This window comes from Protopterus annectens, chromosome 12.part0, assembly GCF_019279795.1.
Source record: "Protopterus annectens isolate FY-2018-M chromosome 12.part0, PAN1.0, whole genome shotgun sequence".
Taxonomy (NCBI): Eukaryota; Metazoa; Chordata; order Ceratodontiformes; family Protopteridae; genus Protopterus; species Protopterus annectens.
In genome coordinates, this window is record NC_056746.1 from 1,121,005,911 (window position 1) to 1,121,022,256 (window position 16,346).

Here is a 16,346-nt window from a genome sequence, read left to right on the forward strand (position 1 = left end):
ATATATCAAAGAAATGTTCCTGATGGTGCTGTGACATGCACATGGTCAGCCATAGCAGAAATGAAACAATATATCAAAGAAATGTTCCTGATGGTGCTGTGACATGCACTTGGTCAGCCGTAGCAGAAATGGAACAATATATCAAAGAAATGTTCCTGATGGTGCTGTGACATGCACATGGTCAGCCATAGCAGAAATTAAACAATATACCAAAGAAATGTTCCTGATGGTGCTGTGACATGCACATGGTCAGCCATAGCAGAAATGAAACAATATATGAAAGAAATGTTTCTGATGGTGCTGTGACATGCACATTGTCAGCCGTAGCAGAAATGGAACAATATATCAAAGAAATGTTTCTGATGGTGCTGTGACATGCACATGGTCAACCGTAGAAAAAAAGAAACAATATATCAAAGAAATGTTCCTGATGGTGTGTGACATGCACATGGTCAGCAGTAGCAGAAATGGAACAATATATCAAAGAAGTGTTCCTGATGGTGCTGTGACATGCACGTGGTCAGCCGTAGCAGAAATGGAACAATATATCAAAGAAATGTTTCTGATGGTGCTGTGACATGCACATGGTCAGCTGTAGCAGAAATGAAACAATATATCAAGGAAATGTTCCTGATTGTGCTGTGACATGCACATGGTCAGCCATAGCAGAAATGAAACAATATATCAAAGAAATGTTCCTGGTGGTGCTATGACATGCACATGGTCAGCCATAGCAGAAATGGAACAATATACCAAAGAAATGTTCCTGATGGTGCTGTGAAATGCACATGGTCAGCTGTAGCAGAAATTAAACAATATACCAAAGAAATGTTCCTGATGGTGCTGTGACATGCACATGGTCAGCCGTAGCAGAAATGGAACAATAGATCAAAGAAATGTTCTTGATGGTGTTGTGACATGCACATGGTCAGCCGTAGCAGAAATGAAACAATATATCAAAGAAATGTTCCTGATGCTGCTGTGACATGCACGTGATCAGCCATAGCACAAATGGAACAATACATGGTCAGCCGTAGCAGAAATGAAACAATATATCAAAGAAATGTTCCTGATGGTGCTGTGACATGCGCATGGTCAACCATAGCAGAAATGGAACAATATATCAAAAAAATGTTCCTGATGGTGCTGTGACATGTATATGGTCAGCCCTAGCAGAAATGAAACAATATATCAAAGAAATGCTCATGATGGTGCTGTGGCATGCACATGTTCAGCTGTAGCAGAAATGGGACAATATATCAAAAAAATGTTCCTGATGGTACTGTGACATGCACATGGTCAGCCGTAGCAGAAATGGAACAACATATCAAAGAAGTGTTCCTGATGGTGCTGTGACATGGACATGGTCAGCCGTAGCAGAAATGGAACAATATATCAAAGAAATGTTCCTGATGGTGCTGGGACATGCACATGGTCAGCCGTAGCAGAAATAGAGCAATATATTAAAGAAATGTTCCTGATGGTGCTGTGACATTCACATGGTCAGCCGTAGCAGAAATTAAACAATATATCAAAGAAATGTTCCTGATGATGCTGTGACATGCACACGGTCAGCTGTAGCAGAAATGAAACAATATATTAAAGAAATGTTCCTGATGGTGCTGTGACATGTACATGGTCAGCCGTCACAGAAATGAAACAATATATCAAAGAAATGTTCTTGATGGTGCTGTGAAATGTACATGGTCAACCATAGCAGAAATGAAACAATATATCAAAGAAATGTTCCTGATGGTTCTGTGACATGCACATGGTCAGCCGTAGCAGAAATGGAACAATATATCAAAGAAGTGTTCCTAATGGTGTTGTGACATGCACATGGTCAGCCGTAGCTGAAATGGAACAATAAATTCAAAGAAGTGTTCCTGATGGTGCTGTGACATGCACATGGTCAGCCATAGCAGAAATGGAACAATATATCAAAGAAGTGTTTCTGATGGTGCTGTGACATGCACATGGTCAGCCGTAGCTGAAATAGAACAATATATCAAAGAAATATTCCTGATGGTGCTGTGACATGCACATGGTCAGCCGTAGCAGAAATGGAACAATATATCAAAGAATTGTTCCTGATGGTGCTGTGACATGCCCATGGTCAGCCATAGCAGAAATGGAATAATATATCAAAGAAGTGTTCCTGATGGTGCTGTGACATGCACATGGTCAGCCGTAGCAGAAAAGGAACAATATATCAAAGAAGTTTTCCTGATGTTGCTGTGACATGCACATGGTCAACTGTAGCAGAAATGGAAATATATATCAGAAAAATGTTCCTAATGCTGCTGTGACATGATAGAAGAGCAAGATACTGAGGGAAGTTGTAATCTGGCAGGGAAAATAATTTTTGTGTACCATAAACCACGACACGCTGATGATGGCATCAAAATACTGCAGTGTAATGTCAGTTATCTGCAAATTTCTTACAGTGTGGGTTTTTGTGTGTGTGTGTGTGTGTGTGTGTGTGTGTGTGTTTATTTAATTTGTTTACCTTCCATAGTTCAGACTATCAGCTGCCACTGGTGCCTCTCCTTGACCCCAGGTACCATTCCTGACTCCCCATGTCCTAATCTGATACTTTCTTCCATTGTCTGAAAGGAGATTGAGCTTCCCAGAATGATGTAATACTCATAGCTCATGGGATATTTTTAGTTTTGTATCCTGCTCATTCAAGTCTCCATTTCTGACCTGCAATGATATAAGTCCATTAAGGCAAAAATGTCAGTCATTATGGATCCTAGTATTCATAAACTTAACTCCTCCATATCAGCACTGAGGTTGTCATCCTGTGCTTTAACCCTTCTTTTCTTTATCTGGGGATAGAGAAATGCAGTTATGGCAGTTATGGTGCACATGGAGTATCACAATTGCCATGTGAAAATCTTGAAGGCCACATTGTTAAGCACCTTTCTGACATAAAAAAAAGAATTTGTTTAACAAAGTTTATGCACCTTTCATTACTTTTTTGTTTTATTTTCATGCCAGAGCATTAACAGCAGCCACCACAAAACAGTGCTGGAAGCATTAACATTTTTGTCATTTTGGATTTTAACCCATTCCATATTTTATGAATCAGTTGTTGTTGATTTTTTTCATAACATTACAGATGTGACCTCAGAACAGATTTCTGAGGAAAGACAGCTCAAGATTTTTGATTTTACTGAGCAATTTTAGCCTTGTGCTGCATTACTTTGTTATTTAAATCTGCAAATGCTGAAATAAAAGTGGTCTTTTGCATGTCATGTTTTATCAGTAAATGTCTGCAAGCAGTTACTTTCATTTCATTTTTCCTGTTTTTCCATACAGCTCAAACCAGGAGATCCAGACATATGCAGTTGCTTTGATCAATGCTCTCTTTCTGAAGTCACCTGAGGAGAAGAGACAGGTCAGTCTGGCATTAACATTTTAACACTTTCATGCTGGTAACTTGCTGCCCTGAAACTGGCACTTCATAGTAGCATATAACCTAATGGATTACAGCAAACAGTCAGAAAGGTTTCAGTTTAGTAATGATTTCAACACCCTCCAGTTGCTTATTTAATATAGTACTTGCATTTAGAATTGATCAGAAAGTGTTTTTTTTTCTTATTCGTAATTGGAACAGTGTTAATATCTTCAGAGTCTTTGGAAGGACAGCAAGTTCAGACTTTTCACAATGTGAGGCAGGCAAGTAACAGTGAATGCATGGCAGTTTTGTGTATAGTTATTATGCTATGTACAAAAATAAACAATGAAAAGGAAGCTAAATTTTAACAATAAATGCATTTCTCTTTTTTAGTAACATTTTCGTACTATTCAGTTTTGGTTTGGTGATATCTGGTTTAGTGATAAGAAATAAGTAAATATGTTGAAAACATGATTTCATGCAGTAAAAATGCTAAGCAACTAACCTTTGCCACCCGTTACAGTTAGCTTTAAACAGCAGCAGACAAAATAAAATGCAACAGCTGAAAGCACTTGAGCAACTGACACTCCAAAGTGGTAGTTAGAATCTAAATAAGGTGACTGTAGTCACATATCACATTTAGCACACACATTACTTCAGTGCTGTGATATAATGGCAGTGAGAAAACACCAGTTGAACTAGCTTGCAAAATACTCAAGAGTTCGTAGACAAGTAATATAAAATAATGTCCAAATTTTCATCCAGAGCCAGTCAACATTCTACCATGTTCGGGCTTATGCAAAGTTTTGTATAAAGTTATACTTTGAATATGCTTTTAGAATCTAATACATTTAGGAGTTGATGGCAGAGGAACAGATGATATCTGACCTACAAAGAAGGTGGAAAATAAAGGGCCACTTTAATTAAAATAAGTTAAAGATAATTTGATTGGCTGTGGAAGGAGATCATTGGACAATGGTTTCCCCCTGTGTGTATGACACCTAGCCCCTTTGCTGTTGTTTTTGCAGCCCCTTTTCCTCTCCTTTCTGTTTCACTTACTGTATTATCTTGTTTTATCCTCTTCCTGGGTATGCACTGCACTTCCCACTTTGATGGAACATTCAAAGTCTCCTTCGTTCTTATTGTGAAGTCAAATTTCTTCATGGCTACAAAAATGTAGGCCACTTCCATCAGGTGGCATGTTTCTTTGCCCATTGTCGGCTCAGTATAACCACAATTGCCTCAACCTTCTACTAAAACCCCATTAGACACGAACATATTCCACATATCCCCATATGCTTCTCTTCTAATGATGCTTTACAGAGTTGTTAATGTGGTCTCGGAGTCCAGCTCACTTTAGCTCTTACTGGTTTAAGGTATCCCTTGTAGCTCAAAGACCCTGTTAAGTGCAAGTTCCAGAGCAGGACACAATGCTCTATGTGAAATTGTACTGTTAAAGTTCTCCAATTCAGGATGGTGTTGGTAAGTTGACACACACTGGTGAAGAATGGTAAATCCCGCTATGCAGCTCTGGAATAAATAAGTCCTTTCTTGTTCAAAGGTTATCCAAACAATTGCCACGTTCAAGCATCCAAATATAAATAGTGGACAAAAGGTAGAACTAAAACCAAACTGGACCAAACAGGGCCAGAAGTTTATTAAAACATTAAGCAACACGGTACAAAAATACTGCTTTTCGTCCTTTCACCATACAAAGACTTCTTCAGACAAATGGTTCTACACAAGAAACCAGCCTGTGTTATAAAGGCAATTTCAAATTCAAATTGTGCCCCTCCCCTGCTACAATCCAAATGACCTCATTTCCTGATCACAAAGCATTTGTCATATCCTCTTCCTAGTTATACACCCATTCAGTGATATACACAATTCACTTGCAAGAACAAGAATAAGGTAAAAACATTAAAATGAAATGAATAAGAGTACAATGGGTAAAAATACACAAAAGTAAATCCCCATTTCAAGTATAAAATCACTAAACAAATATGAGTATTATAAACTACAAGAATAACAAGTCCAAATATGCACATTTAAGCATTTAACCATTATGTCATTATATAATAAAGGTAAGGGGGAGGGAATGTTTGCGACATAATAATGACATAATGATGAACAACTCTGCTTTCTGTTAACTTCTAACAGAATTTAATACTATAATGTCTGAGAACCAGTCGATCATGAAACAATAAAAAGTAAAACTTAAAATGAACATTTTGTGACAAAATATGCTAAAAATAAAATGATGGAATAATAATATAAATGTCACAAATATATATTATGTATATATATTGAACATTGAAAATGAAGTGCGTATTTAAACATTATATGCTCTACCATTTCTGCATGTGGCACAATAAATGTCAGACATTTATATTATTGTTTGGAGAACCTTGTGAGTTTGTGTATGCATTCCCAAGTTTGCTGAAATTGTACTGTTATGAGACACAGCAAAAAAAAAGGACTGAAGAGCACAGCTAAAAACAGTTACAATGTTAATTTGGGAAGCGCTTTCATGCCCTTATGGCGCTTTATCAGGCCACACCATTATGAGCAGAGGAGCAGGATCTCTAAGTCTGAATATCTATCATGCACCTGTTTACCATGTCACTGTATTCTCATAATGTGCTGTGTGATTTTTCTCTGGGATTATAATAACTTCAAGTTCCTTTACTGTCTCACTTCAGCTGTCATTCCACCCTTGGGTTATAGCCTACCCAGGTTCTATATCACAGACTGCAGCACTACACAGGTCTTTACACTGAATCCTGGTTACCATGTACGAGTGTACCGCCTAGGATTATACATGTCCAACTGCAGTCAAATATCCTATTTGGGCATACATATCCTAGTTGTGGTGTTATTTTATGGTGTCAGAAAAATTAACAGTTCATCAGTAGCTGTGGCTAAGTACTTTTAATAGTGGGTCATTTGGGTCATTGAAATAAGGGTGTTAGAGTTCAATGGGAGTGTTCCTTTCTCTAAGATGCAGCTACTTCAGAGTAGTTGATTAGAGGTGGTAGGAGCAAAACTTGAAATAGTTAAGCTTGTGAGGTGTGCTTTCTTTGGCAAATATGTTATAGTTCTATTCACTAAAACATTCTGCTAAAGGGTTTTTCAAGGAAATTTACTAGAGCCTTCATAATGTTTTTCTTTTTTTTTAACAGGTGTTCTATACCAGAGAGGAAAGTATTGTTTTTTTACTTGTCAGTAAGAGGTACTCAGTATGTGTTGTAGGTTAGTAGCACAATCTTTCCTTTGTTAGTATATTAGCAGAAATAACCTAACATTGTTTATGTTCCAGAAACAGGAATTCATAATTATTCATGTCAAAAATGGGCTTCTACATATCTCTGTGCTAGTAACAGAAAATGTAGCATTCTAAATACATTTTAATAGAAGGTTTGGCATTTTGTGTGTTTGTAAGAGGAACCTGATGTTTTATATGACAGTAACTTGGATTCTGCTTTTATAAGTCAGCAAATGAGAACCTGGCATTGTTTCATATGACAATAACTTGGAGTCTGCTTTTATAGTAAACACTTGGCCAACATGCTTTGTTCTCCACTGTAGTGCAATTCCGGAGTTGGTATATTTAGTTGGGGGGGGGGGTGTGCAGCTCCCAACCTAGGTGGGATTTACTTAGCTCAGCATGAGTTTCATTTACAGTTTGCCATGTATTTACTTACCCTGGTAAAAATCGACATTTGGGTTTTTGAACTTTCATGATTCTGGTCTCAGGATTTAGAACCGGGCTGTTTAGAAGTAGACCCAGATACGTATATAAATATATATATATATATATATATATATATATATATATATATATATACATACACATATATATATATATATATATATATATATATATATATGTATACACACACACACACACACACACACACATGTATACATACATACATACATACATACATACACACACACACACACACACACACACACACACAAGGTAAAAACTGCAAGAAAGCCCCTGCAAAGTTAAGTCTTCACTATATAATATCTTAAAACTCCTGTAGTGGACTCCCATGGGATATATGTACATGACCCCTTAAGGACATGCCAATGTTTCAGCTACATGGCTTCTGAAAGCCCATGACTTATTTGTTCCTTGTTATTTACAATGTATTGCACTGAAATTAGCTGACAAGCTGCTTCTCTGCTTGATTGTTTATTTTATGCATTGAACTTTGCCATTATGGTACAGATAACATCTTGCATTTGTTGTTGTTCATTTCTGATATTATGAGGCAGTAAGTGGCCATAGACACGCATTAGTCATTTTCTTAGTTGTGCAACATGGACCCAGTAATATGTGTGCTACAGTAACAGTGACTCCATGTGACTGACTGGATAACTGATTATTTGATTGATTAATGAATGAATGAATGATCTAGTGGGAATTTTTAGCACACTGTCCAGTGCCAGATGCACATGGCTTCTTCTGAACAATAGTTCCAGTATGTGATAAGCTAAAGAAATATGAACATTCACCAAGTGTAGAGATGACTAGGAAAAGCTAGAAAGACACGATTGGCATAATGGTTAAAGTCGTCTCGCATGCACAAGATACAAGATGTGATCCTGACCTCCGGCCATTGCCTGTGTAGAGTTTGAATGTTCTCCCTGTGTCTCTTTGGGGTTCCTCCCAAAACACACACTAGGTGTTTACACCTCAAAATCACCCAAGAATGGAGTTGTTGGCTGCACCACAAACTCTAATTGATACCTAGATGGGGAAGAGTTATATAGACCAACCTCTTTGGGCATCAACTGTGGTGCACAGTATCCTCTAGATAGGAGAACACAGACTGCACACCGTGTCAGGGTCATTCAGCTGTGTAAAAATTGGCTACAGATGATGTCATGTCTGATGTCACCAAAAATGTTTTTTTGCCAGTGATAGGTGGGTTGATGATCTCACCTACTCTGACCTATGCCAGGAACCCTTGCTTATGGTGGGAGGGGTCTTTGTGCCCCTATTGGTAAGTATGTGTAATCCAAACAAACAAATCCAAACTGCAACTCAGGAAACAAACGAAGGCTCAGGGACACAAATTCTCCAAAGCGAAAAAAAGTAAAAACAGGTTTATTACTTTGCAACTAAACAGTATGATACAAAAGTAAATGGTTAAGTGCTTTTCGTTTTAATTTAGAAGACTTCTTCAGACCTACAACAGTAGCACAAGTGCTCACTTTAATACAGACCACATCGTGGTTTCAAAAAACATTAACCAATGGTATTGCATAAGTACTTAAGTAATTAAGCTTGGACACATGACATCAGCAACAAGTCAAATACAAAAACACCATGTGGTCTGTATTAAAGTGAGCACTTGTGCTACTGTTGTAGGTCTGAAGAAGTCTTCTAAATTAAGATGAAAAGCGCTCAAACATTTATTTTTGTATCATACTGTTTAGTTGCGAAGTAATAAACCTGTTTTTACTTTTTTTCGCTTTGGAGACTTTGTGTCCTTGAGCCTTCATTTGTTTCCTGGTAAGTATGTGTGTTTGCCCTACTGGCTAGTTTATGCCCCTGGGTCAATAAGGTACTGGCTGGCTGGTGTCCAGTTGCCCAGCTTGGGTTTTCTGGATTAGGTCTATTGAGCAAAAGCTGGACATAAAACCCATCACCCTGCCAAGCATGAATTAAGGATTGCTGCACTCAGTATAGCTTCACTGACAGGATGGAGCTTGGAAGTAGATGACATGTTTTAAGGAGGAGGCTGGACATCCTGTGTATCTACGAGACAAGATGCAAGATGAAGGGCAGGGACACATTGCCCCTTCACCAGGGCCTTCTTTTGATGGGGTGCATCACAAAAGAAGGCCCTGGTGAAGGGGCAATGTGTCCAACTAGCTAGGATGGTTTCTGATGATGACATGTTTATTGAGCAATGTTTGATTTTGAATGAGATGTTATGCAAGCGGGGTTACCCTAATGGTTTTGTGAATGATATTGTAGAACAGGTTAAGAGGAGAAGACACAATGGGATTTATCAACCTCTTTTAGGAATAAAAAATGGGCTTAGTGATGTTAGGTTGATTAACACTAAGGAAGCGGTGAAGATGTGAAATAGAACGTGTATCATAAGTTCATAGGTTCATAGGTGTGTACTAGGCTAATGACCCTGGAGCCTTTTCAAGCCTAGCCCATAGAAGTGCCCTGGTATCATGCCACCCAAAGTTAGTTCCTAGTGCCTCTATCAAGTAGAGCCACTAGAGTGATCCCTGAGATGAACTTTCTATTTCCCATCCACTCATCAAGATTCTTCTTGAAGAGGGCCAGTGAGATGCTGTCGTTGACATGTATGGGAAGTCTATTCCAGAGCATGGGCAGTCTCTGGATTATGAACCTGTCCCTCCAGCATGTTCTGCTGATTGTGGTAATGAGGTTTATGTCTCTGGAGCATGTGGTGCGGAGGGATTGGGATTTCTTTAGATGTAGCATTTCTGACAGAGCTGGGTCAGGCATGGCTTTGTAAGTCAAGCAGAGATTGCCTCTTAGTAGACGATATGAGACAGAGAATAGCTGGAGTTTTTTGAGTCTGTCTATGTAGGACATGTGTTTAAGGCCTAGGATTCTCTATGTGAGGTACTTTTGTGGCCTTTCTAGCTGTTGCATGTGTCTAGTGAGGCACATGCCAAATGGGGCATTATACTCAATGATTGGCCTAATGAGGGAAGAGTAGAGAGAGATGATGACCTCTTTCTTCCTGGATGCAAAACCCTTGGTAATGAGATGTGCATAGAAGACTTTCTAACCACAGTGGTAATGTGGTGGTCGAAGGAGAGGTTGCTGTCAACCTGTGTCTCCAGATCTCTTATAACACCTTCAGTGTTCAGTGGGCTCCCATCGATGTAGTAATTAGTGGGAAATTAGTTTTTCCCAAAGGGGATGACAATGCATTTTTTGGCATTAAGCTTAAAGTGATGGTTTCAACACCAGTCACTGGTCTCAGTGAGGCCTTTCTGTAGGATGTCTACATTACTTGGGGAGTTAATAATGGCTTCCAGCTTGCAGTCGTCTGCGAACTTGGTCAGCCAGAGTCCCTCATGTTGGCCTGGACTTCTGAGAAGTAGATGCAAAACAGGAGAGGACCTAGGACCGATCCCTGTGGGACTCCACTCATGACTAGTCGGCAGTCTGACTTGGAGTCTGCTACTTTCACACTGTGAGTTCTATCTGTGAGCCAATTTGCAACCCACCTAGTGATATAGGGGTTGATGCCTAGTTTGGTGAGTTTATCAATAATTCCCAAGGGGGAATGTTATCAAAGGCCTTGACCAGATCAAGGCAGACGTATGAACTGCCCTGCTTTCACCCACAGCTCTGGTAATGGACTCAAAGATGTCAACCAGGTTGAGCAGGCATGATCTACCTTTCACAAAACCAAATTATGTGGGATGCAGAGTTTGGAGATTCCATATATCCTTGTTAATTAGGTCCATGATGATGCGCTCCATAGCCTTACATATCAGACTCGTCAGGCTAATGGGGCGATAATTCCCGGGGTCCATAGTCACTCCCCCTTTATGGCGAGGGATGACTGTAGCAGTGCGCCATTTGGTAGGGATAAAGCCTGAGGTGAAGCTGTGATTAAACAGGGCACACAGATGTGGTACCAGTTCACTTTGTAGTTCATGTAGAACACATCCAGGGATATTGTCAGGTCCCATGGAAGCTGTATTCTTGGCCTTGGACAATGCAGCTTTAACCTGTGCTACAGTAATGCTGGGTGCCTGGCATTCCTCCAGTATTGTGATTGGTTCTTTAGGGGGGGAGAGGGGTAAAGATGGCACTGAATCTGTCGGCCAGTATGTTTGCAATATCTGTTGGCTCAGAATAGGAGGTACCATTGTGCAGTAACTCAGAGCAGACCTGGGTATTGCCGTGGAGATTCTTGATATAACTGCAGAAGGCTTTGTGTTTGTTTTTAGTGTCTACCTTAATTCTGCCTTTATAGCTGGTTTTAGAGGTTTTGATGAGGGATCTCAGCTTTTTGTTGAAGCTAATAAGGGTGTTTTTCCAGTCTTGGGACTTCACCTTTTTTCTGCAACAATTTCTTCCTTCTGTTGTAGAGTTTGTTAATGGCAGAGGACCACCAAATTAGTTTGCTTTTTTTGGAGGAGAGCGTCTTGGTTCTATTGGGTATGGCGAGTTACATGCATTTATGTACGTGTTTGTACAGTGCATTGGTGTATGATTCGGCAGTCATGCATCTATTTTCCATTTACATGGGTACCGTGAAGTTAGCCACCTCTGTTTTTGGAGCCCAAAGTCAACCTTGGAGAAGTTTTTCATGGTGGTTACCTTTGTGGGGGTGGGAGGGTGGGGGTGGTATAATCAAGATTTGTATGCCATTTCCAGAATTCTTAGAAATAATTAAAATATTTTTAGAACACACTTGGATTATCTTCAGATAGTGGGAGACAAGCCCATGATAATTTATAAGAAGGATACCAGTTTTAAACAGATGTTAGGAGAAAAGGGGTGCTGATAGGAGGGGTCAAATGTCTAAATGTGGATATTGTACTCAGTGTGTGAATATTTTGGTAGGGGATGTTGTTAGGATAAGGGGAAAATGAAATTCAACATCCCATACAAGTTTTATTGTTATTCTGAAGCAGTAGTTAATATTGTTATGTGCTAGTTGTGTGATAGATTTTATATAGGAAGGACAAAACAGGGCATTCAAAGACAGACTATATCATCATTTATATGAAGTTATGAATAAGGATAGTATGAATGCCCTTTACAGACACATAATGGAGAAAAAAGAAATTTTTTTTTAAGTTTTGTGCAATGGACCACTGTAACCTTGGTCCCAGGGGGGACCTGCTGATGACTTTTTAGAATATATGGAATTACAGTGGATTATTTGTACTAATGCCACTGAACCCCCTGGGCTAAATGAACAAGTCTCTGTGAGTAGTTTGTTGAGACTGAAGACTAACTTCATTTTATAAGTGTGTGTTTATTCATTTTTTATTACACTATATTAATAATAATTCATTTAGATCTCATGGTGTTAAATATATGTTTTTAAAATCTTTGTTAGGATGTATTTATGTGTATTTTTATTCAAGTTATTTTACTTTTTATGTTGGATAATTTTTAATAAACATTAAGATTTTGATAATAGGTAGGAAGTTTTTACAAGAAAGACAAATGGTTTAATTTTACCTTGGTAGGTGTTTAAGTCTAATTGCATTGTATTGTATTGTATTGGCACTTTAATAGAAGGATTGGATAAACATGTGCTTGTGATGTGTATAAAAGCATTTGTTTGGATTGTATCAGTATTCTGATACAGTCCACAATACCTGGACAAAAGCACATAATGATTTATTAAAGTTTGTGGCTTACTCTGGGTCACTTCTGTTTCCTTCATTTTTTCTTAGATGAATACATAGAGAAGTGGAAAGTAAGATAGAAGATGCGCAGATCATGCCCAGATCAGGATACAACACAATCAACCTGATGTTTTTAGTGACAGAGAAAGTTGGGAAGAAGTTAGAGATGAGGAAAGGGTCCAACTGGTCATTACTAGACATGGAGAAAGTGTATGACAAGGCCCCAAAAAAGCTGATTTGAGCAGTCCTGTGATGGTTTGGAGTCCCAGAAACACTGGTAGAATTAGGGCAGGCTCTGTACAATGACCCATTGATGACACAAGTACAAACAGTGTTCAGACACATGGGAGGTTCTCAGTTGGGGAGGAGTATGCATCAGGCTTCAGATCTGAGCCCACTGTTGTTCATACTGGTGATGGACTACATTAGCAAAGAGATGGGAGTGGATAGATCAACCTAACTTATAGACAGACTCTGAAGAACTTCAGGAAATGTTAGGGGAATGGAATACAAAGCTCTCCTCAGAACTGGTGGTCAAGGACACCACATACACAAAGCCTGTAGATATAGCCAACCTGCAGGCAGACAGGTTCAGTGAAAACTTCACTCCTCTGCCCCCCCCCCCCGCATCAGTAAAACAGGACATCCCCAGTACCTACCCCTCCCCTTATCTCTAGGGAGCAAGTCATCACTGCCCTCTCAAAGGCAAAAATACAGCCTCCATGGGACCTTATAACATCCCAGGCTGCATGCTACATGAACTCAGGCAGGAACTTGCAGCACCATTAGGCACCCTATTCAACCAAAGCCTGAGTACCGGCTTTGGCCCAGCCAAGTAGAGGTGAGCTACTGTCATCCCTTTGCACACAGGTGGAGCGTCCACTGATCCAAGAAATTATCGACCCATCAGCCTAACTAGCCTGATCTACAAGGCCATGGAGCGGATTATCATGGATCTCAATAACAAGGACATTGGCAACCTCCAGACACTTGATCCCGCACAGTTTGGTTTTGTCAAAGGGAGGCCATGCCTGTTAAATTTGGTTGACTTCCTTGAGACAGTCACCAAGGCCATAGACAAGGGGAAGACAGTGCACACCATCTGTCTTGACCTGGCCAAAGCCTTCGATACTATTCCCCACTCAGGTATAATAGATAAACTCTCTCAACTAGTCATCAATCCATACGCTACCAGATGGGTAGCAAACTGGCTCACTGATAGAACCCACCTAGTCAAAATAGGGGAAGCCACCTCAAGAAGTAGACCCATAACAAGCGGTGTACCCCAGGGATCGGTCTTGGGACCTCTGCTGTTTGAGATATACTTCTCAGAGGTGCAGGCCAAATCTAGTGGGTTATGGCTGACCAAGTTTACAGATGACTGCAAGCTGGGTGCTGTCATCAATTCCCCTAGTGATGTGGACATCCTCCAAGAGGGTCTCATCCAAACAAATGATTGGTGCCAGAAACATGGCCTCAGACTGAATGCCAAAAAATGCATCTTCATCCCTTTTGGGGAGAATGACGTCCCCACAAATTATCACATTGATAATAAGGCACTAAGCACACAATCAGTCGTGAGGAACTTGGGCACCCAGGATGCTAGCAAACTGACTTTTGACCACCAAATTGCCTCCGTTGTATGGAAAGCTTTCTACATGGCCCATCTCATTAGTAAGGGTATCTCATTCAGGGTAAGGTGGTCATAACATCCCTGTATTCTTCCCGTATAAGATCAATTATTGATTACAATGCCCCTTTCATCATGTACCTCACAAAGCACATGCAGCAGCTGGAGAGACCACAGAGGTTCCTCACCTAGAGAATCCAGGGCCTCAAACACCTGCCCTACACAGATAAGCTAAAAGCTCTGTCCCTGTACTCAGTCTTCTACAGACTCCTTAGAGGTGACCTCTGTCTGGCATGCAAAGCAATCTCAGACCCCGCCCTGATGGGAGTGCTGCATATCCACAAGTCAAGCGCCACTCGAGTAACCAGCATGCGCAACCTCAGCCTGGTCTGTGACGTCAATAGGACTTGTTGGCAGGACAGATTTGTATCCCAGAGACACCCCCTTTTGTGGAATAGACTCCCTCTCCACATAAAGCAGAGTACCTCATTAAACCTTTTTAAGCGCAGCCTGGATAACTGGATGGGGAACAGAAAATACACCCCTGGGATTCCACCTGTATCCCTGCTGGACAATGGCATTGGGTGCTGAATTGTTGGAACATAGGCTAAATTCTTACCTAGGCTTGTAAGGGTGTCAGGGGCAATAGCTTAGTAACTTCTTATGATCCTATTAAGGCACATGGGATGAAACGGAGTACAGATAAGACAGTTGTAATGGCAGCAAACTGTGGAAATCAGAAGAAGCTGAAAATTGAGATAGAAGGGAAGATAGTGGAACAGGTTAACAGCTTCAAGTATTTTGCAGAGGTGGTTGAGGAGAAAGGAAGTCTGAATTTGGAGGTCAAAGCTAGAATCAGAGGGACTGCAATAAACTGGCTTGGAGTGTCAGGGGTAGTGTGTTTGAAAGAAGACTGCCAAAGAAGCTGAAAAGTAAGGTGTACAAAACAGTGGTGTGACTAGTACTAAGTAAGGTGTACAAAACAGTGGTGTGACTAGTATTAAGTAAGGTGTACAAAACAGTGGTGTGACTAGTACTAAGTAAGGTGTACAAGACAGTGGTGTGACTAGCATGTAGGGTGTGACTAGCACTACTGTCTGGTACAGAAACCTAGGCAGTAAAGGCAGAGCAGATGAAGAAGCTAGAGGTGATGAAATGCCTGAGATGGGCAGTAGGATTTACACTGTGGAAAAAATAAAGAAATGATGACATCAGAGTAGACACCCCAGTAGCTCTAATTGTAGAGAAAGTCAAAGAGAACAGATTATGGTGGTTCAGGCACATGTGTAGGAAATCAAAAAACAATTTGATAAAAAAGCTTTGGAACAGACAGGAAAAGGCAAGAGGAAATGAGGGCACTCAGTAAAGAGACAGATGGCAACAGTTGACGTGACACCATGACCCCATGTAGAAAAATGGAAAAAAGGGGTTGAAGATGATGATGACTAAGAAAAGATATACTGAGAAGATGCACCCGATGATGCAAACAAATGGAAATATATTATGAACATACATAACTCTCGGGGATAAGTGGGTGCCATGGAGTTCAAGACAGAGGGCCTGGTTGAAGAAGGGATGACAGGTAGCAGCTGTTAAGAAAGCAACTGACGGGTGAATTATGAAAATACTGCTTGTGGAGATCGTGGCTGAGCCATGGTAATATTTTTGGCAGAGGGAATTGTAAGGTATAGGTGAACAAAAAACATTTAAGGGTGACTAAAATACATGGAAAATGGAGAGAAATTAATTGTTTTGCAAAGGTTAGATGTAGCTTCTTACAGATGTAATAGACACGGAATTGTGTTCTTCCCAATAACTTCATGTGTTTACATGTTTGTGTACATGCAGTGCACATTATGTACATTTATGATAAACATCTTAAGTATTATTAATAGATGTCTATTACTGTTATGGAGTAAAAAT

General features: G+C 40.0%; 1 protein-coding gene across 5 annotated transcripts in view; it reads left to right on the forward strand.

Annotated features, from left to right (window-relative positions):
• Positions 1-16,346, forward strand: part of ELMO2 (engulfment and cell motility 2) — a 1,277,433-nt gene that overhangs the window by 911,849 nt on the left and 349,238 nt on the right. For all 5 annotated transcript variants that reach the window (XM_044090132.1, XM_044090131.1, XM_044090133.1 and 2 more), the window contains one exon: positions 3,325-3,403. In XM_044090132.1, coding sequence (XP_043946067.1) covers positions 3,325-3,403 — 79 coding nt within the window. The remainder of the gene's footprint in view (positions 1-3,324; positions 3,404-16,346) is intronic.